This window comes from Nycticebus coucang, chromosome 1, assembly GCF_027406575.1.
Source record: "Nycticebus coucang isolate mNycCou1 chromosome 1, mNycCou1.pri, whole genome shotgun sequence".
Taxonomy (NCBI): domain Eukaryota; kingdom Metazoa; phylum Chordata; class Mammalia; order Primates; family Lorisidae; genus Nycticebus; species Nycticebus coucang.
The window spans coordinates 15,058,949-15,081,843 of record NC_069780.1 but is presented as its reverse complement, the minus strand read 5'-3'; the positions used below and the strand labels follow the sequence as shown (position 1 = coordinate 15,081,843).

General features: G+C 39.1%; 1 protein-coding gene across 3 annotated transcripts in view; it reads right to left on the bottom strand.

The window, feature by feature from the left end:
- ARHGAP24 (Rho GTPase activating protein 24) overlaps positions 1-22,895 on the bottom strand; it is a 668,175-nt gene that overhangs the window by 468,159 nt on the left and 177,121 nt on the right. Inside the window, exon 1 of one of the 3 annotated variants that reach the window (XM_053599718.1) lies at positions 5,062-5,163. The exons of the other annotated variants lie outside the window; for them this stretch is intronic. Coding sequence (XP_053455693.1) covers positions 5,062-5,083 — 22 coding nt within the window. The 5' untranslated portion in view covers positions 5,084-5,163. Of the gene's footprint in view, positions 1-5,061; positions 5,164-22,895 lie in introns of those variants that run through there. 3 annotated transcript variants of the gene reach the window in all.

Sequence of the window (22,895 nt, the reverse complement as noted above, 5' to 3'; positions counted from 1 at the left end):
GTATTTTTATGTCAGTATTTCAGAAAATGTTTTCAGGTTTTTCCTATCAGCTTTATGTTAGAGGAACACATAAGCAACATGAAGGTGTATTTTAATAGAGGTATGTTTTCTAGACAGTGGAAAAAAATCAGTCCTGAGGCCTTACCTCTGAAAACTTCAAAAATCTGAATTAATGCTAAGGACCAAAGAATTAGCAAAACCATTAATGGTGCTGAAAAGGCACAAGAGATGTAAAAATGTCCACAGACTCGTAGGCCAATCAACTTTATCCATGAGGAAGAGATTAAGCGTCTCCTCAAAGTTTAATCATATTTTAGATACTTTTTTTTAACAATGTCTGCATTTTCAGGCAGATAAAAAAATAGAAATATAGAGAGTGGCAAGGGTAGGGGATTCCCTTTTACCTGTTTGATTCATTTATTAAACAACTATTTATCGAATATTTCTATACATGATGACAATTACAAAGATAAATAAGAACCTGCCCCTAGCTAATAGTGAAATCTTAGATTTACACAGTACATCAGAGCGTCTCACGTCCTTTCACCTAAACATGCAAAAATCTTCCATAACCCTGCGAAGAATTTAGGAGTCATATCACTATATTTGGGTCAGAAAACAGAACCACTGTGCCATAAGTCCTCTGCTGCCCATCTCTCATAATGCCCATGCTCATCACCACCCATCGTTAATCTCTTTCTGCTGACGAGAATATTGTCATTTAGATAATTGTGACACTCACAGATATGTACTGAATACCTACGACAATCCAGGCACCCAAGACTTGGGACAGGTAAGATGAAATAAACAAAATCATTGTCCTTAAAATGTCCACATGTCAAGGAGTGAGAAAAGAAGTAAAGAGAAAACTGATCAGGAAGAAGGCCGATCACGACAGGAGGCCCAGCAAGTAAATGGGAGCATCCTCCCCAGCCCGTAAAAATCCCACCATCCAAGCCATCCAGCTTTCTCCTAAATCTCTGAACAATTTGAATCCACAAATTTACTCCTTTCTTATAAATGCTGTTTTATATTTCCAGTTTTCACATAGGCATATCATACCTACTCTACCATAGTTTTAAGCTCCATATGGGCAAAGAAAAAGTCTTACAGGCTCCCATATTCTACTCTGAAGCCATAAGCATTCCACATCTGAGACAATGATTCATACATAGTTATGGTTTGATCTCTTTACATCATGTGACATAAATATAGCAACATACGTTGCTTAGTCTTTACTAACATAAATCTGTTTAAAAGTTATAAGGAGGAAATCTGGAACAAGAAAAATATTTTAATATACATTTATTCAGGCCTCACTCTAAATTAGGGATGTCCAACCTTTTCTTTTCTCTGCTGCATATTGGAAGAGTAAGAGTTATCTTGAGCCACATGTTAAATACATAAATACTAATGAAAGCCAGTTAGCATTAAAAAGGTCCTGGAGTCCTTTTTGTTATATCTTACACCACAGATAAGCAAAATAAAGTCCTCACAAAATCAGGTTGGATGCCCTTGCAAATATTTCTAGTTGTTTTAATGAGTCAATACCTATTAAGTTAGAATTACTTCTATTTGGTTAGTAACCTACTTTCTCCATGATAAGAGAGAATTTTTTCTCATAGCATAAAAAAACCTATTGTCATCACCCAAAAAATATATATTTGTTCTCTTTTACGGCTATGGTATTAGATGAAAACCGTAGAACACTAAACTGCTCAGTACCCAACGATACGGAAACTGAGAGCTGTCATAAACATCAACCAGCACTGTCCCATAGGAGTATAATGGAAGCCACGCTCAAGATTTTCTGCTATAAACAACATTAAAAAAGTACAAAGAAATAGGTAATCTTATAAATGTATTTTAAACCAAACATATTCAAAAAGATGTCATTTCAACATATAAACAATATTTAAAAATTGAGATATTTTATAATCTTTCATACTAATTCTTTAAATCTAGTGTATATTTTGGAGTGTTTCTTGTTGTTGTTTTTTTTTTGTGGGGGGGGTGTTTGTTTTTTTGAGACAGAGTTTTGTACTGTTGCCCAGGCTAGAGTATAGTGGCATGATCATAGCTCACTGTCATCTCATACTCCTGGGCTCAAGGGATCCTCCTGCCTTAGCCTCCTGAGTAGCTGGGACTACAGGTGCAAGCCACAATACCTGGCTAATTCATTTTTGTACAGTCAGGGTCTCACTATGTTGCCCAGACTAGTCTTGAACGCGTTGCCTCAAGTGACCCTCCTGTTTTGGCCTCCTAAAGTGCTGGGATCATGCCTGATGGCTCACACCTGTAATCCCAGCACTCTGTGTATTTCTTACTTAATAACACATCTCAATTTGAATACTAAATTGTTATTGCAAATACTTGATTGATATTGCATTAGATTCCTTAAAACCTACCATTGTTTGATTGTGGAACCAGCTTTGTTACAAAATCAAAGCTTACACTTTTTCCAATAATTGAAAAAATGTATAGATTTTTAAATTTAAATATGAATTAATTAAAAGTAGATAACTCAAGTTAAAAACTCAGCCCCTCAGTCATGCTGGCCCCTTGCTCCTGTACCCCACTTTGAGCCCATGAGCATTCTGCATCTGAGAAGATGGTTCATGATATTATCGTGGGATTTAGTCATTGCTCAGCCAACACACTGCACAGCACAGACCTAGATATCTCAATTCAAATTTCTCTTCAGCAATCATCTTTAAGCCAAATGTTTCTTTGTCTTATTCTGGTTTATACTCTGTTGTTTAATAGGACCCCCTTTAAGGGGTGATAATGGGACACAATCACAGTAGCTGAGACTCTAGGAGGCCAATCCTGGCTCCAAACACAGGTGCAGGCGAGGCAGGGGCTCGCTTCATTTGGACCCCCTGAGAAAGCTCTGAATTTTTCATGGCATCAAATATTTATTCCCTGAGTCATCAGCATAGACAGAAGGAAAGAGGAAATGAAAGGCTGTTTATAATATTCTAGTTTTCCAGATACTTCTCTCCCACCTAAAGCTATCTGAGCACTTGTTAATGGTAGTACATGTCTTCTGAATGATTCTAAAGCAAGGCATTTCATTAATATTGAATTAAAATATGCATTTTAATTATAAAACTATGGGCTTGAGAGTCTAACAGGCACACTGAACATAACCTATCACTGATGGCCGTTTTAGACTAGTTGACTTAAAAGGCTACACATTCATTTCCGCAACGCTGTCATAACCCAAATACACGTTGATATGTTTTTCAACGGTTGGTACATAGTCTTAGCCCTAACTTACGTTAGAATTCATTCTGAGCAAGGTCTAGTAAGTAATAACACCTTAGTAGAAACAACTAAATAGATAACAACAGAGTGATTATGAATAGGAATAAGCTCTGGGATAAGGGTGAGGTGCTTAGCTGGAAGGTTTCTTCTCTGATTTCATGAATGTCACCAGTTAATGTGATAAAACCATTATCTGTCTAATGGAAAAAAATTTAAAAACAAGTGTATGGTAATATTTGAAAACAGTAAGTTCTTCATTTGTTCCTCTGCTCTTAGAGGCACCTGTCATCTTCTTAGAAATGTAGATAGGTCTTATGGCTACTGATAGCTACATTTGATTTTTTTTTTTTTTTTTATAAAAGGGCCATATAAAGTGGTGGAATTTTTAGTAAACTTCAACTTCACAACTTGAAAAATTTGTTAGAATGTAGATTCCCAGGACCTATTCCCAAAGATTCTAATTTTGCTCTAGGCTTTAGAGGGGGAAGCTAGGGTAAGAGGCCGGTGGATTTCCCCACTTGGGGCAGGGGGGTGAGTCTCTTCAGCATGAGGCTGAGCCCAGAAACAAGACACAGAGTCACTCTATTCTGGGCTCTCTTCCTTTTCCCATTAACATAAATGAAAAAATTTGAATACCAAAGTAAGCAGGTCACAGAAAAAATAACCATTTGGATTGCTCTTAAAGGAGCGACCCATTAAACAACAAAGAATAAACCAGACTAAGACAAAAAACATTGCACTTAATTGATTATTGCAGTCTACTCTTGGGTGAAAGGAGCAGAGGGTATCTGCAAAACTGGAGTGAGGCCTGGCCCAGTTTACAAGGGTGCATGCCACATCACAATTTGGTGATAAAAGCCAATGCAGGTATTAAAGACGGCCATTGTTTTACCATGTCCTTAGTTCCCCTGCAGTAAGTGTCTGGATGAGATTCAAGATATTAGACACCTTTGACACATTAACACTGATTCTTTGCAAACAAGTATTTTGTTTTCTCACAAAAATCCTCTTGTTTCTATAACCAGAGAAAAGAAAATAAATTATTAGCCTTCATCATGGATTGTGAGTTTATTTTACTTGGATAAAGGACTGTGCACTTTTTATGAACCAACTTAAGAGAAAAAGAACTCAACCAGAACTACCTCTTGTTTCATTTAGAGTAGAAATTGAAAAGAGGGAGAAGGAAATTAAACAGAGGCAGACCCCAAACTGGCAAATCTGTGGTGTGTCTGGAGACTGTTACGACAATATAACTAAAAAGTTAGGACGTGGTGTTGCATTTCTTAGCATAGAGGCTCTTACTTTACAGATACATATTTTTCATGTTGACAATGAGTAGCAGTGGACAAGATAACAACATATTTTGTATTTATATAGCTATTTCAAAAGTGATTTATCTCCTACAATTAATCATTACAGCGTAATTAATCATTACATACTCTGAGGAATAAGTATTCTTTTCCAGATGCTGAAGTTAAAACATACAGAAGTTATTTCCCCAACATTACACATGTGACTTCGACAGAATAGATACACGAAACCATATTTCTAGGCATCCCAAAAGCACAGGATTTAATTCTCTGATTGGGCTAGTCAAGAATGGATGCAGCTGGGTAGGACTTAGTCACTAACATCTGTGACTAATAAGCTCAGTTAGGTAGGGTCTTTCCAGCCTGCCTTCTCCCTTACTTCCTTCTGTTAATTACTCACCACATTTAATCACTTTAACCCTTTCATAGTCCCTGACTCCCCTCGTTCCCCTTCACCATCAGTGTCCAAACGCGCACTAACCTTCCAGACATTTGCCCGACATCTAACGTTCTCATCATAGCCCTGCTTCACGCACATGGGTTCTCTCTGCCGGAAATTCCTTCCTTCCTTCTTTCCTTGTCCTGGTGTAACCTTCACAAAGCAACTCCCCTCTTTGTCCGCCCATAAATTTCATACTTATTTCTCAATATTTTGTAGGCAGGACCTTTCTCAGGAAGGGCAAACTTTCTCCAAAAGGCATTTGGGTAATAACAATCTCCCAGAAGGCTTTTGACCTTTCACCACGATAAGAGTGCTAGTGTCTAGAGCTAGGAATCTGCAAAACTAATGTGAAAATATGGCACAAACTAGGAACCAAGGAACTAGGAAAAGACTGTGCTTTTTTATTATTACAACTCAGCACACCCTCGAGCTTCTCGTGTGTTAGGCTCGACATTGCCGCGTGGCCATTTTTATTAGCACATTATTGAACCTTATTGTTGTGATTGAAACCTGCCTGATAGGACATGAAATACGTGTGAGGTTAAAAGGTGATCAGTAAATCTGCAAAAGATTAAAATCTCAAAAGTCAGAGGAGAAATATACTTCTTCAAAGAAGGAGTTCTTTGCTTTTGGTTATGAAAAACAAACAAATAAACCTTCCCACCATAGCAGGGATTCCTGTGCACAAATCAACAGTAACTGCGATGGACCTGTCCCTGCTGTCGGTGGCCCTGTCACATGGTCAGACTCACAACTGTTCCCATTGTACAACTGCTAAACCAGAGAGGCATGTGCGACCAAAGCTCTCCTATATTTCTGCAGGCAAAGGATGACAACTCCACATCAATGGCTCTCATTAAGCCTCAGTAAACAAACACCTGTGGCATCTTCTGTCTCATGGTTCCCAGTAACTCTAAACAGGCACTCTTCATAAGCCAAGAGTTACAAAAATGTTGGCATCTACATAAAAGAAAACAGAACTCTGTAACCACCAACTATGACTAATGGTGGAAAACACATTCACTAAAAGAAAGAGTTCATTATGCTACTTAAGATAAAAATATCAAAATCTCACAAGAAAACCAGTCAATACTGCGTAAGTTCCTAAGGGTTTGGAAATTACCAGTTCATAATGAGACAAAAATGTATATGATATACATATTACACAGTAAGTAAATTAAAAGATTAAAATTTTCTTTTACTCTTCAAGAGAAATAATGTTGATGGGGACAAATTGCTGAGGGGAGGCACCTGAGCCCCCGATCACTTCACTGCTATGAAGACAAGACATGGGAGCCAACCTGAGGGGCCTCCAGTGCTCACACGGGACTATCTGAGCAATAAAACAAGTGTCAGTTGCAATTGTTCATAACTCATAGAACAAGGCAACCACCATGAGCCCATATGATATAAATAAAAGATTAGAAGTAAATAAAGAGGAGGGAGGGAAAGCTGTTTCTTACCGAACAATTTTAACTAAAAAAACAAAGTAGGAGAAATGATGAAAATAAAAAGTCCCCGTTTGGCAAAACCACACTGACAACTGAGTGCTAGAATTCACGGTTCAAGGTATGATGAAAAGTGCTAGAATTCTCAGTTCCCTTAATAGTGTCTCTCTATAGGACACCTATTAATTACAGAAAGGAAACTAGCAACTTTACAGTAGAAAAACCTGGCAGAATTCAACTGAGGACTGCTATGAACATCACTGGTATTTACACAAACAGACATCACATGCCTCCTGGTAAGGTCAACTGAGAAGGGCACCACGTCACTTCTGGGGTCCTCCCGCCAGAAACTCACAACCGAAATGTGATCATCAGAAAACCCAAAGGGAGAAAGAAATATTCTCCAAAGAAACTGGAGAGACGTTCTCCAAAGGAACTGGTCACTACTCTTCAAAAGTGCTAAGATCTCATAAGACAAAGAAATACTAACAAACTGCCCCAGACGGGAGGAGACGAAGAGATGTGGGCACAATGTACTGTGTAATGTCTGCTTATATCCTGGTGTGGGAAAAGGCTACTGGTGGGACAACTGACAAAATTTGAATAGTAACAACATACAATAGTAATTCATCAAATATAATTTCCTGGGTTTTGCATCTTTAAGATGTGAACATTTAGAAAAGGTAATAGGAAATAAATTTTGCAAATTTTTTATGCCTCAAATTACATTAAAACAAAATGTTAAAAAATAAAATATTGAATGGTGACCCTCTCCAATAGATTTACTCAGTAACAGTAACTAACATTTGCAGGATGGAATGCTTTTAGTTGTGTTATCTCATTTGACCATTATCCCCATTTTACAAAATATTTTAAGTGGCTTGGCAGGCTAGTGAATGTCACAACAGAACTGTGATTCTTAAACAGAGTTTTAAAAAAGTGCCTATTACTGGTGTAATATTTACCAAATCAGCTCCTTATCTGGTTTTACATTTCTGTAAAATCTTTATGAGCATAGGAGTAGAAAGGAGAAGTTAATAATTATACAACAATTTGTTCAAGCAGTTTTGGACAATTAAAGAGGAATAATTTAGTCCATAGCTTTGTAGGTTCCTGAAGGAACAAAAATAATGACCAGTTCAGTACATCCTGGAGAAATGTGTAACTGAAAAAGAAAGAGGGCCCATACACTATGACCAATAATTATGAGAAGGAATAAGGGAATAAAAAGATCATAAGAAAGTTTAGCAGGAAACTGATACAACAAGGTTATAGGTAAAACAAAGATAGTGCAAAGGAAGGATGGAAGGAAAAAAAGATGTGAAAGAAGGAAGGAAAAACAGGAGAGGGAAGCAGGGAAGGAGAGAGAGACTTTAGTGAAAATCAAAATGGAAGAAAGCAAAAAGAAAGGAAAGGACCGGTCAGGAAAAGAATAGGAAGGAACAAGATGATTAACTAAAAAGAGGAAAGGGCCTTGGTTCAGAATAGAAGCAAACGAGCTATTGATGTGGTCCCTAACTCACACCTGTCACCTGCTCAGTACAGTTTCAAATTTATTAGAATTCAGAACAGGAAGCAGCTGAAACTTCCAAGGGACCTTGAGGCTAATTCCATGAGATGGCCTTGCAGATATCCAGAGACATTGAAGGGTCTCATCAGAGGACCACGGACGCGTGGTTAACATTGTATTCTAACCAAGGCCCTCCTTGAACTAAGAAACCGCTGTAGACAAAGACGAAAGCCCAGATGAAAAACACAATTCCAAGTCCCCAACAAAGACCTAGTCCACACTGAACCCCTCTCGAGATTCCTCCCACAGCCTCTTTGCTCTGGTTTCCACGTAGCCACCTGTGTGTCAACAAGCCTGGAAGTCACGTCGTGGTCATTTCTAGATAACACTCTGCTGAGAGAAAGCCTTGCTGATTTATTAATAAAAACAAGGGAGAAAGTCACAGGACAGCAATGGCAATTAAGAGCAGAAAAGACTCGTTTCCATTACTTATATTTTTAATCATAATTTCTGAATTTGCTATTTAAGTTCATACACAAAAATTCACAGAGTAAATAAGAGAAAAGAAAAACTTGTATTTTCCTAAACACTCAGCTTCAATGGGAGAAGGAACCACATTCGCCATCAATGAGCTAAAAAATAACTTTATAACCTAAAACCTATCATTCACTATAAGAAGGTTATCAACTTAAAATTAGTCATTATACATTTATTTATCACACTTACTTTTATGTAATGCATCGCAAGGCTTTTAGTATCATGCCTGATTTAATTAAAACTTGCAAGAGGATAAAATTAAGATAATAAGATGATTGATCAAGCAAAAGTACTCTATTTTGTACTAACTCTGGTAAGTACTAGTCACAGGTGAAAGAAAAAAGTCAGTCTTGCTTGAATCACAGGACAGTGTTAAACTAAGGAAATCTATGAAGAAAAGGCAAATTGGAATTTGCAGAAAGAAGCATTCTATTGGGCTAAAACATAAAGATTTAAAAATCTGAGATTCCTAAAACTATATTTACTGGGTGCTCTCTGTGGGGAAAAAAGTATCGATAAATTATACAATTATGATACCATTTATAATGTCATTTATACAGGCTGTTTGGGGGGGGAGGGAGCTTTTTCAAAAAAGCTATCACATACTAGTTAGTGGCCACTAGTTTACCACCAACAGAAAGGACTACGTTCGTAGATCTGATTCATTCTACTAGGAACTGAGAATAAGGAAGAGCTCCCTGGAAGCAGCCAGTCAAAATATCTACAACTGAATTGTTTATGTTCTGTACAGTCATGAGGTAATCGTGCTGCTCTGCCTCCTGCTAAAATCAATTGTAACACAAAACTCAATCTCTCAAAAAGGGGTCAGGTAGCCTGGTTCATGTGTAAACACATTCTACAGAGAACTATCCAGAAATTTAACAATGGAATAGCAGGAAACTGCAAGGTAAAAGAACTAACAACTCAAGAAGAGGCATCTAATATCTACGTTTCAAATCAGAGCTCAAATTTAAACTAAAAATTTAACCTTCACTGCCTGCATCCTAGTCTGTAAACATGGTCTGGTTACAATTTATGGGTCACAATTTGTAGCAAGAATCAATCTCCAATTTTATAACCAGTCAGTAGATCTGTTTCCTGACAACCTTGACAAAATGTATCAACAAGTATAATTCAGCATCTCCCAGACAAATGTGAAATATCACCAGTGATTTCATCGCATTCCACCTTAACACAGTGTATGTGTGTGAATTTAGTCTCCCGTTCTCCCTCCGACTCTCTCCCCCTCCAGCCCATGGTAATATGACCTTTACATACCACTTACTCTTTCTGAATTATTTTAGCATTTCACATTAGTAATACAGCTCATAAATGATATCATGCACTAATTGCTCGGCATTTCCACCAAATAGTTCAATATAATTTTATTTTACTTAATGATCAGTTCTAAGAGACGAAGAAAATATTTATCACATCAATTAACAGAAAATAGCAGTAAGAAACAAGCCACTGTTATTAGTGCTATACATCTGGCCCAAGTGTTATTTTCTAAATAAACAAGTATGAACCCTCATGTGCCTTTAGCGTCCTACTCTTGCTTGACGTTATCAGAAACACAGTCCCAGATGTGACACCACTGAGCCACGTGCAAATACCTGAAGGAAGTCTAAGCATTTAGCCTTCTCTCTTTTGAGACATAGAAATAACCCCGTGTTTCTGAGAGTGCATTCTACCCTTCTCAAATCTGCCTGCACACGTTAGTACGTGGAGCAGCATGCCCGGGCTCCGCACCGCTCAGCTGCACAAAGGGCTCACCTCGCTCAAGATGGAAGCCTGTCTCACCCCGCTGAGCCACGAGCTGCACAGCCACCTTGCTCTATTTTTCTCTCCTGTTTTAGAAAGGAGGCCCTCTGAGTATTCAAACCCCAGTCTCAGGCTCATGGCAGGGAAGCTAAGGATACTCCCTGGAATGTTCCACAAATCAAACAACCGAGGATGGGATTGCAAACAGAGAGATAATAAAAGCACTGCACAGAAAGAACTCTGCTTGTTTCTGAAATTGACACAGCAGTCACCCTGAGCAAAATCTTCCCCTCCTCCTCCGTTCTCTCACCTTCCAGGATTAGCTGGGCTGGTCAAAGCAGGACTTAAGGGGGATAACCAGTTATTTTGTGTTTCTGTTTTTGTTTTCTGCATTCAATCTCTTATGTGTTAAATAACATCAGACTTACTTATTTCCTTGTTTTTCAGGAATATGAAAAGCATAAAATAAGAGAACACGCACAATTATGGTGTGCTTTGAAGACTGAACTGAATGAAAATTTACAGCATACTGAGGATAGTCCATTTCTATTAAATCACCTCAATGTAGTTAAAATGATTACAAGGAATGCCAAAGGAATTAGATTAAAAACGTAACTTTAAACAGAAAGTATTGCAAGTTTCACCTTGATATTAATGTGGAAATTTTTTCAGCTGCCTTTAGCATGAATCTAAGCTCCACAAAAAACATGATTTTAAAGAAGTTAGTTACGGATTCACTAGCTCTTTTCTCAGCCAAAATTTCTCATGTAAATAATAGAACACATAAAATGACGAGTAACTCTTACTCATTTTGCCAAACATGGTACTTCACTAGTACCTTCCGGTTGCAAGGTAAAGGAGGTGATTTACTGTATGCACTGGATTTCTCAGGAGAGCGGTGAGGTCTGATTCTCCCAGGGTGAGACAGGGTCCAGAGGCAGGCCAGTCACCCAACCTCAGGAGCCCCGTCTGCTTGCTCCTCACTGTGTGGCCCAGGGCACATCCCCTAAATCTCTACAGACACCTCCATGCTGGAAGATCTGCGGAGTGATGGTAATAGCTGTTTTCTAAGCTTGTGTCTGAAGTCCGAAAAATTCATTCATTCTCAGGGGACTGTAGCACAGTCTGAGGTGGGGCTATTGCGTAGGCCTGGTATAGATGATGAAAATAAAAGATGATCTGAAAGACTTTTAAAATTTTTAATTCTGTAATTCCAACCTTCTTTTCCAATCTAAATTTTCTCCAAATGTATAGCAGAAGAGAGGCTACACATTTCGATTATACCTTGCTTTTTCCGGTTTCCTACAGATGTGTTAACCCCCACTCAAAAGAGGGGGAAAGTTGCAGTTTCCTTTCCCCACTGGAAAGCACCAAGCTGGCTTTGGTTTGCTAGGCAACGGTTCTGTCCACACAATACCCTTCAGACCCAGAGTATCTAAGAGCTGAACAGAAGCAGTAGTTTAAAATACACACAAGCAACCCAGCAAAGCACGGACCTGACGACGAGAGGAGGGACATGGAAGAGAGACAAGAATTTTAAGAAAATGATCCTGTGATTTAAGCGATTCTAAGGTAAATTTGAAAACACAACAATGGTTCTTCAAAGGCCCTGAGTGAGTCATTCTCGCTGAAAGATCGCTATCCTTAGGTTGACCTGGAAGCGTGTCAGAGGCCAGAGGAGGGCAGGAAGGACTCATGTCACTCATCGTGTCTAGCTCTGTTAAGGAAGTGGCATTTATCACAGAGCATCCAATACACACGTACATACATCTAACGCTTTAATTGTAACATTTATTTGAACACAAGCAATGTCCTGTTGCATCGAATGAAAACCTCTGTAAGCCATTTTATTGAAACTATGACTGTCATCCGGAAACTTGTAACTTCTGGTCAAGGGAGCTTTTCCTAATAGCCTTCGGGTTCTGTCTGTTCACTAACAGAGCCAGGATAGTCGCTGCTTTTTCTACTGCACAGTCAATACACAGTGCAGAGACCTAAAGGCTGCTCTCTCCCTTGCATCATAAACACCAGTTGTCATCTAAGAATAGAATATTGTTTGCATTTGGGTTACTAGAATGGCAGAAAATATAGGACCTCATTTCCAATTTCCCAAATGATTTTTATAAATTATAGAGTTAAAACTCAATCTTTTAACTTTGTTAGCCAGTTTCCTGGTGGGGATGTTCTTGGCACTGGGGGAAGGGGCCTCTTTGCAGTGAGGGCCCAGCACACACACACATTGCAGGATATAGGGTATTCTTGACCCCAGGCCACTAAATGCCAGGAGCTCCGCCCAATCATTTCGATGACCAAAACCACCCTCAGACATTTTCAAATTCTTTTTATGAGGGTATCACATATCCCCCAAACCCACAGTTGATGAAAACTAACCCATTGCCACGTGAGATCTGTCAAGGAAAGGTCATGATGTACTCTGTCACATTACTATATGCTTTCCAGATACTCACTCCCCTATAAAATCAAATGTCCATTTTTCTGAGCCCTGGCGAAGACATATACATAGCCACATTCTTATAAAAATTGCTCAGAAGGAACACACTACCATTTAGCAATGCATATTTTTAATGCTGGAACAACTTAGAAAGTGTTTATTCTTACTTCCTCATTCTACAGATAGGAGACTAAAGTCCAGAAAAACTAAGTAATATGCCTAGTTCACAGATGATAATTAATACCAAAAACAGGATCAGAGTTACAGTCTCCCAGCTCTTTTCCCAAGTCCTTCTCACTCTTCTCCAACTACTGAATGCAGAAGAAAGGAGCACCTTTGAAAACATCTCTCAAGCTACTGCTGAAATATCAAATTTTATCTCTGGTGAGCCAGAAGGTAGACTCTCTTACCCCTCAAACTTGTTTTTCCTGATACTTTTGTCCTTAAAAATATTTTCACACACCACCAAGTGTGTGTAAAAGTTAACATATAAATACCTATTGAAAAGCTGCTTTTTAAAAATCCAAGGTAACCTAGATGCTGTGTTTCAAACAGGATACTTTGAAGTCTTAAAGGAAACACACCCACCAACCATAAACTAAACCCAATGGTAAATGATACTACACGCAGAAAAGGCAGATGAATGCAACATTACCAGCTCTCTCACTAAAGTAATGACATACAATCAATAAATATCTTTAAAGGTCCTCAGTATATAAATTTATGTCATTTACATTTTTAATCACAAAATGTTTTTTTATCATCAATATTATCATAGCATTAACTAAATTGCCTATTTCCTATCTACGAGTGTGTTTCAAAATAAATGTCAATGAATAAAATATTGAGTGCAGTTTTTTATAGCTTTCTAATTTAACTTCTAATTTTACAGCTGTTCAGATAGTTCCAATATTATTAAAATGTCTCAAACTAGATACAGTTTATAGATATTCAGGTCTCAGGGCTATACACAAAGAATGTTCAAGTTTTATCCCATAGTTCCAGAAGAAAGTATAGAATCTATCAGTGTCCTTCTACCTATAAACTAACTGACTTCTGTTGGACTCACCCACCTGCACTGTGAGCAGCTGGCGCAGAAAAACAAGGACAAGCCACGCCACAAAATCAAAGCCACACAAACACGGGCAGGATCCGTGGAGAACGGAAATCTTCAGTCTATACAATAACAACCAGTACTTTAAGTCCCCCTTAAGTATTTAGATATAAATCTCACTTAAGTATCTAGTTTTTTATAATTTCCAAACGCCACCTTTGAATAAACAAGTGGTCCTGAAATTTTAGTGTGTATCAGAATCACCAGGGAGCTTTATAAAACCTGCCCCAGGAGGGGCCCAGTCATTTGAATTTTTCAGATGGAACTGATGCCACTGGTCCTCTACCACACATGACAACTGCTACCTTAAAGATTTTAAAAAATATTTACGTGTTGACAGTTATCAATAATCAGATATATAACTGACATTTTCAGAATAATCATTTCTACTCACTGTGGGTATACGGAATGCACACATACACAAAACTGAAATTAAAAGATCAAAAATATTAATATTGAGTACAATATTAAAAAGACTGTAGTAGATGAATAACTATATGCCCACACAAGAGAAAAACACATTTAAATTCAAGAAGTGGAGAGGGCTGTGATAAGCTCTCACCTACTAGGTACAACACAGGGATACAGGGCGCACCTCCTGGGTGAAGGGCTCAGCTGCAACTTGGACTTTACCTAACAACTGCAAACAATGTAATCTAATTGCATGTGCCCTTATATTAATCTCAACTTTAAAAAAAAAAAAGAAAAGATCAAACAGGTCAGGTGCAGTGGCCTGTAAGCCTAGGACTCTGCCGCACCCCCGGCATCAAGCCGTGGCGGGATGGCTCTGTCCGCGTTGTAAAAACTGTGGTAAGGCGGTGAGTGCTCCCCGGAGCGTTGCCCCCGGTCCCCCTGGCCTGCAACAGCAGCGCATAAGTTGCCTAGCATGCCTTTTAGTGAACGTAAGAATTCATGAGGTGCGGCATAAAGGCCTGAATAACCTTTACCCTGAAACCTGTTTGAAACTTGTTTGTTGAGTTGAATGGTTAATTGTTGCTTGAATGTCCTCAGAAACTAAGAATAAACATAATGACTTACTAATCCATGACTTCATCTATACAATGGAGACTAAATGTCTCCAAGGGAACACGTTCCCACCATAAAGGTCAGTTAATTGAAACAATGTATCAAGAGAATGCAGGGATGATAAGTTAAGATGTTCCTACCAGATACCCGCTCCCTCCGGTCTCTTATCTCTACCTTATGTCCCTTTGAAACTGTTTCTTTGAAATAAGTTTTCTATGAAATTGCTTTCTCTATAATTTTGTCACTATACACTTAAAACATATACATAATTCACTATCAATTCACTAACAACATAAAAATCATAATCAAATATAAAAATATAAAAATACAAAATGTGAACAAAGCAGTTTTACAAAGAAAGAAGGTTTAAACATAGATAAAGAGAAGTAAAAGAGTAACTGCTGATAAGCAGCAGTCCTTTGTTCCCCCTTACGGGCAGAAACATTGTCTAAGAAAAGACAGTTGACTACTCCCATCTACAAAACTCGATAAGAACTTTGTAAGCATCAGCAAGTCATAAAAATATCTTTTGTAGTTTGTAAGACATTGTCAAAAATGTATAAATACCATGCCTAAAAATCAGTAAAGTACAACTGCTTTCTTCACCATCCTTGGTGTGTGGCAGTTTGTCATTTTCCTGCGTCGCCCTTTCAATCAACCTGAGCCGTTCTCGCCCTGAAAGCCCTCGGACTGAGACTCATTCGACTGGCGGTCCGCGGCAGCTGGCGCCTCGAACAGGGACCTGAAGGACAGGTGATCTTTCTTTTTTTTTCTTTCCTCTCTTTTTCAGATTGAAGGCGACTCTCACCAGGGAGCTGCAGTCCCGCCGGTAAAGGCTGACCGGTTAAGTGTGAGTAATCCGCAGGACAACATGGGGCATACATTGGGTAAGGAAGAACACATGCTCAGTGTCATGATACAGCGTTTGTTAGAGAAAAATGGTTTTCATGTGTCTCTCAAACGGTTGGAGGAGCTTATGCATTTCATAAAGTTGGTTAGTCCTTGGTTTCTGGAGGAAGGCTCTCTCTCTCTCTCCGACTGGAAGAGAGTGGGACGCGAAATGCGGAAATACATGCAAGAACATGGAGAGAAGGTCTTGCCCCCTCAGGCTTTTCCTTTATGGTTACAAGTTAGAGAACTTTTAGCTGACAATACCTTTTTAGAAGCATTTATAAGAGAAACTGATTCGGAGGTTGGTGATCCTGAATCTAAAGGGGCACCGATTCCTGATGAGGTTCCCCCCGAGGTTCTTAAAGATCCTGAACCGGTACCAAACACTGAGAGCGTTGTCCCTTCGGCTCCAACGCTCAAAGACATTCTACCACCACTCCCACCGGTTGATAATTCTTCAGACAGTGACGAGTGGGATGTGGTCGATGAATTTACTAAACCAGATGAGAGGGACAGAATGAATGATTTTATTCACCCCCGCCGAGCTTACCCGGCTGTTCGTGTCCCAAAAGTCACATCTAAGACAACCTCACAAGCTCCGCTTCCCCGCGTACCTCCTTGTCTCCCTCCGCCGCCCGCGGGCTTTCAAGCGGCGGTGCGAGAAGCCCGTCAGCAGGGAGATTTTACATTTGCTTTCCCGGTACGCTTTCCCACTGAGGATAGGGCACCACCCATCTGGGAACCTCTGTCGTTAAAGACGCTTAAAGAACTGCAACAGGCTGTCCGTACATCGGGAGCTTCTGCCCCTTATACCTTACAAATTGTGGAATCAATTAGCAGTCAATGGCTTACCCCGTATGATTGGCAGCAAACGGCCAAAGCCACGCTTTCCCCAGGTGATTATATTTTATGGAGAACAGAGTATGAAGATAGATGTAGAGAAAGTATTAATCAACATGTAGGAAGAAAAGCACAGCCCACGCTGTCCATGCTTCTAGGGACAGATGAATTTGCTTCTTTTGAAAATCAAATTAAACTACCCCGACAATTTTTAGAGATAGTCAGCCATAATGCAGTCTCCGCTTGGCGAAAAATACCTCCTCCGGGAACCAAGGGCACAACTTTAGCAGGCATAAAACAGGGTATGGAAGAGTCCTATCCTGACTTTATTTCTCGCCTGGAAGAAGCTATTAATAGAATGCTTCCACCATCAGAGGGCACAGAATTATTACTCAAGCAATTGGCTTGGGAAAATGCAAATACGCTGTGTCAGGACTTAATACGTCCACTCAGGAAAACAGGTACCTTACAAGATTATATTAAAGCATGCATGGATGCCTCACCAGCAATTGTCCAGGGAATGGCGTTTGCTGCAGCTATGCGGGGTCAAAAATTTAGTTCATATGTTAAAGGTGCTTTTGATAGAGACCCCAGTAATACATGTTTTGGGTGTAATCCCCCACATGACTTGCCCACTTGTTATAACTGTGGGAAGCCAGGTCATATACAGAAGGATTGTAAGAAATCCACCGGTGCTAATAATAATAATAATAAGTCCCGTGGATTACCCCCGGGACCATGCCCTCGTTGTAAGAAGGGCAGGCACTGGAAAAATGAATGTAAATCTAAATTTCATAAAGATGGAACCCCCTTGTCAGACAAGGGTGCTAACTTTATTGATACCAACCAGACAAAAAACTAGATAAGGGGCGTTCTCCTAGCCCCGACTCCAAGGGAGAGTCTCCTGCTCCTACCGCAGTACGACCTAAGTTAGAGCCCACATCTACTATTAATTGTATACCACCTGAATGGACAATTCATGATCTCCCACGTGGGACTCCTGGCAGTGCAGGCTTAGACCTTGCCAGTTCTAAAGATATAATCATATCCAAACATGATGGTGTTGTGTTAGTTCCCACAGGAATAAAAGGAAAGTTATTACCAGGTACTGTTGGTGTTATATTGGGACGAAGTTCCAATTACACCAAACATTTTGAAGTTGTTCCAGGAGTAATCGATTCTGATACTGAAAATACAATTAAAGTCATGGTAAAGTCTCTAGTAGAAACTACACAAATTCATAAGGGACAAAGAATTGCTCAATTACTATTGTTGCCATATATACCACTCCCCACTTATCACTTACATGATGCCAGGGGAGAGGGACAGTTTGGATTTACTGATAAAGATTGTGTGGCTCTTATACATGATTTATATGATAGACCGATGTTAAAAATGAAAATAGAAGGCAGGCCCATTAAGGGCCTGATGGACACAGGCGCTGATGTAACCTGCATTGCTGCCTCCGACTGGCCGAGATCCTGGCCGGTTCATCGAACTGGGTCTTCTTTAGTTGGTCTCGGTTCTGTTTCTGGTGTCATGCGTAGTACATCTCATTTGTTATGTGAATATAAGGACAAGAAAATTTACTTTCAACCTTATGTGTTACCCTCTCTACCCTATACTTTATGGGGACGAGATCTTTTACATGTCCTAGACATGAAACTAGTTACAGGTGATCAACTTAACGATCAGTGTTTTTCATAGGGGCCACTGCAGAAAACTATGCCTGTAAAATAAAATGGTTAACAGATGTTCCTGTGTGGGTTAGTCAGTGGCCCCTGACAACAGAAAAGTTACAGGCATTACAAATTTTAGTACAAGAACAATTAGATAAAGGTCACTTAGAAGAATCCACTAGTCCGTGGAATACTCCTGTGTTTGTTATTAAGAAAAAATCTGGTAAATGGAGACTTTTACAAGATTTAAGAGCAGTAAATGCCATTATGGAAGACATGGGCTCCCTTCAACCTGGGCTTCCGTCTCCTGTAGCAGTACCAGAACAATGGTCACTTATAATTATAGATCTGCAAGACTGCTTTTTTACTATTAATTTACATCCTGAGGACTGTCCTCGTTTTGCTTTCAGTGTTCCTTCTCTAAACTTACAGGAACCGTTTAAAAGATATCAGTGGAAAACTTTACCACAGGGCATGAAAAACAGCCCTACCTTATGCCAAAAATTTGTGGCGGCTGCATTAGCAGCACTGAGAAAACAATTTCCTAGTGCTTACATAATTCATTATATGGATGATATCTTGCTAGCTCATCCTGAGCTGCCAAAAGTACAGCTAATGCTAGAAAAGGCTATAGAACAATTAACTAAATTTGGCTTAGTCATTGCCCCAGAGAAAATTCAGAGAGATAAACCATTAAGTTATCTGGGACAATGGATTCACTCTGACTATATTGCACCTCAAAAGGTGCAAATAAGGAGAAATAAATTACAAACTCTTAATGATTATCAAAAATTACTGGGAGAAATAAATTGGATTCGACCTTTTCTGAAGATTACTACGGGAACCCTTAGTCCTTTGTTTACTATCTTACAGGGAGACTCTAATCCCCGTTCCCCTAGACATTTAACTCCAGAAGCCTTGCAGGCTTTACAAGTTGTTGAACAGGCTTTAACTCAAGCTAGGGTTAAACAAATTAATTATCAAAACCCATGGTCTTTACTCATTTTTTCTACTGAGTATACTCCTACAGCTTGCCTATGGCAGGAAGGTATTTTAGAATGGATTCATTTACCACATGTTCAGACAAAGATTGTTGCTGATTATCCATACCTGGTGTCTTTATTAATTGATAAAGGAAGAAAAAGATCACGGGAATTATTTGGTAAAGATCCTCATGTAATTGTAACTGCTCTTTTAACAGGAACCTCAACTATTCTACCTTTATTAAAGAAACTACAAACTTTAATTCAGCAAAGGAATAATCAATTTTATATTGGTCACATAAGAGGACATACTAACTTACCTGGCCCTTTGGCCCAAGGAAATGCCACTGCAGATTTATTAACACGTACTATAGTGGCATCAGTGGCCGAAGCTGAAGAAAGCCACGCCTTACATCACCAAAATGCTAACGCATTAAGAAAAATGTTTCAAATTACTAGAGAACAGGCAAGACAAATAGTCTTAAAGTGTAAATCCTGTCCTGTTACTCATCATCCTTTAAAATTTGGTGTTAATCCTCGGGGTTTACGCCCCAACGTATTATGGCAAATGGATGTAACACATGTGTCTAGTTTTGGAAAATTACAATATGTACATGTTACTGTTGATACTTTTTCTCATTTTATCTGTGCTTCTGCAAGATCTGGCGAGGCCTACAAAGATGTTGTACAACACCTGTTTTACTGCTTTCAGCAGCTAGGTGTCCCTCTTCAACTAAAAACAGACAATGCTCCAGCTTATACCTCTCGAGCATTTGAACAATTTTGTATACAGTGGAAAATTGCTCATTCTACGGGGATCCCTTATAATCCTCAGGGTCAGGCAATTGTTGAAAGAACTAATCAAATATTAAAATTACAAATTGAACGCCTACAAAAAGCTCATAAATATTTTTCTCCTCATCATATTTTAACCCATGCTTTATTCGTCCTAAATCACCTTAATGTAAACTCCAATAATTTAACCCCTGCTCTCTCCCATTGGCAGCCACAATCGGCTGCCACCCTTCCTAAAGTTCTTTGGAAAGATTTATTATCGGGCCAATGGAAAGGCCCTGATGTATTGTTAACCTCCGGACGAGGCTATGCTTGCATATTTCCACAGGATGCCGACTCTCCCGTCTGGATTCCAGACCGGCTCATCAAACCTGCTCCTCCAGAGACCCCGGCGCAGAAGACAACGCCTGCGGCGGATGAAGATCCTGTCTGCACAGATGAAGACGACTGTGAAAGTTTCACCGAAACCCTCAAAAATCACATGGACACGGATCCGCACCCTGGTGAAACAAGCTAAACAACTTCTCATATCTCAAAACAACCCTCTAACTCCAACAATGTACTTTATTGCCTTTTTATCATTAATTTCTACTCCTACGGTAGAAACTGCAGCTTATTGGTCTTATGTTCCTAACCCTCCATTGTTACATCCTGTAGGCTGGCTAGATACAGACCCCATAAAAATTCTTTCTAATGATTCAATCCGCTTAGGAGGTTTAACTGACTCAGACTCTAGACATCATGCCGCAGCCTTAATTAACTTTACCGGCAAAGCCGATTCACTACCTATTTGTTTTACTTTAAAAGGCAAAACGCCTCCTTTTTGTTTACCTACTAGCTACAGGGTATTTTTAACTGATGCTCCAGATCCTCATGATGCAAATAGACGTTATGTTTGGGAATATGAGTTACAAACTATTGGAAGTCCTAATTATAATGAAACCTGTTTATCTGTTAACTCATTACCTCTCCCTAACTGTAAAGAAAAATATAGAAATAAAAATCAATTCTGGGAATCATCATTAACTAAAACACCTACTTGGCTTTCCTGTGGATTCCCAAATGCTGCCAACAAGCATTCTCCTATAAATTCAAACACAGTCATCTGGGATTATTCTCCTACTTCTTGTTTTGATCATAATAAATATTTCTCGAACCAATTAGATAAATTTCATCAGTATCAGTGGTCTGGTACTCCCCAACCAATACGACGATGGTTCACACCTGGTCTAGTTGAGCCCATATGGGTAGCTCAAGACAAAAATAAAACTCAAATACACTATGATTTATTTAGACTTGTTGCTGCATCCAACTTAATTTTAGAAAAGAAACCTAATATGCCAAAACCAAATGCAATGTCAGTAAGAACTTGTGTTGGATATCCATATGCTCTACTTTTAGCTCCAAATAAGTATCTAACTATTACACAATCTAAAAATTCTTATCATATTTCTTGTACCGCTTGTAAAGTTACAAATTGTCTTACTTCTACTGATTTATTCAATGAACGCTTGTTTAATTCTGTTTTAATTGTTAAAAAACCCTCTTATGTACTATTACCTGTTGATTTACAAGATGATCCTTGGTATGATAATTCTGCTTTACAAGTTTTACATACTGTTAATCAGTTAATTCGACCTAAGAGGTTTGTAGCTGCTTTAATTCTCGGTATTTTAGCTTTAATTTCTATAGTCACAACATTTGCGGTAGCCACTACTGCTTTGGTTCAAGAAGTTCACACAGCTCACTTTGTTAATTCTCTCAGCAGCAACATAACTCTAGCTTTAATGACTCAAGCCAGCATAGATAATAAACTTGAAGCAAAACTTAACATCCTAGAAGAAGTAGTTTTAGCCTTAGGACAAGATATAAAGTTTATACAACATAAACTTCAAACCAGATGTCATTCTGCCTTTCCTGCTATTTGTGTAACTCCTTTACCTTATAATATGTCCACTTCCTGGGACAAAACTAAAGCTCATCTACAGGGTGTCTGGAAGGACAATGATATTACACATGATTTACATACTCTTCAAAAAGATATCACTGCCATCAGTGAAGCTCATTTACCTAGCACTTCTCTTGATTCACTGGCTCAATCCCTCTCTGACAATCTTAAATCTTTAAATCCTGTGTCCTGGATTCAGTACATTGTGTTTATTGTCATTATTGGATGCTTGATATTCTGTGTTGTTTTACTGTTACCTTGTCTCCTTCGTTGTGTCTTTTCCTCCTTAAAGGCTGTTCGCCAAGACCTCTTTGAGCTACGTTTCATTAACAAAAAAGGGGGAAATGCCGCACCCCCGGCATCAAGCCGTGGCGGGATGGCTCTGTCCGCGTTGTAAAAACTGTGGTAAGGCGGTGAGTGCTCCCCGGAGCGTTGCCCCCGGTCCCCCTGGCCTGCAACAGCAGCGCATAAGTTGCCTAGCATGCCTTTTAGTGAACGTAAGAATTCATGAGGTGCGGCATAAAGGCCTGAATAACCTTTACCCTGAAACCTGTTTGAAACTTGTTTGTTGAGTTGAATGGTTAATTGTTGCTTGAATGTCCTCAGAAACTAAGAATAAACATAATGACTTACTAATCCATGACTTCATCTATACAATGGAGACTAAATGTCTCCAAGGGAACACGTTCCCACCATAAAGGTCAGTTAATTGAAACAATGTATCAAGAGAATGCAGGGATGATAAGTTAAGATGTTCCTACCAGATACCCGCTCCCTCCGGTCTCTTATCTCTACCTTATGTCCCTTTGAAACTGTTTCTTTGAAATAAGTTTTCTATGAAATTGCTTTCTCTATAATTTTGTCACTATACACTTAAAACATATAC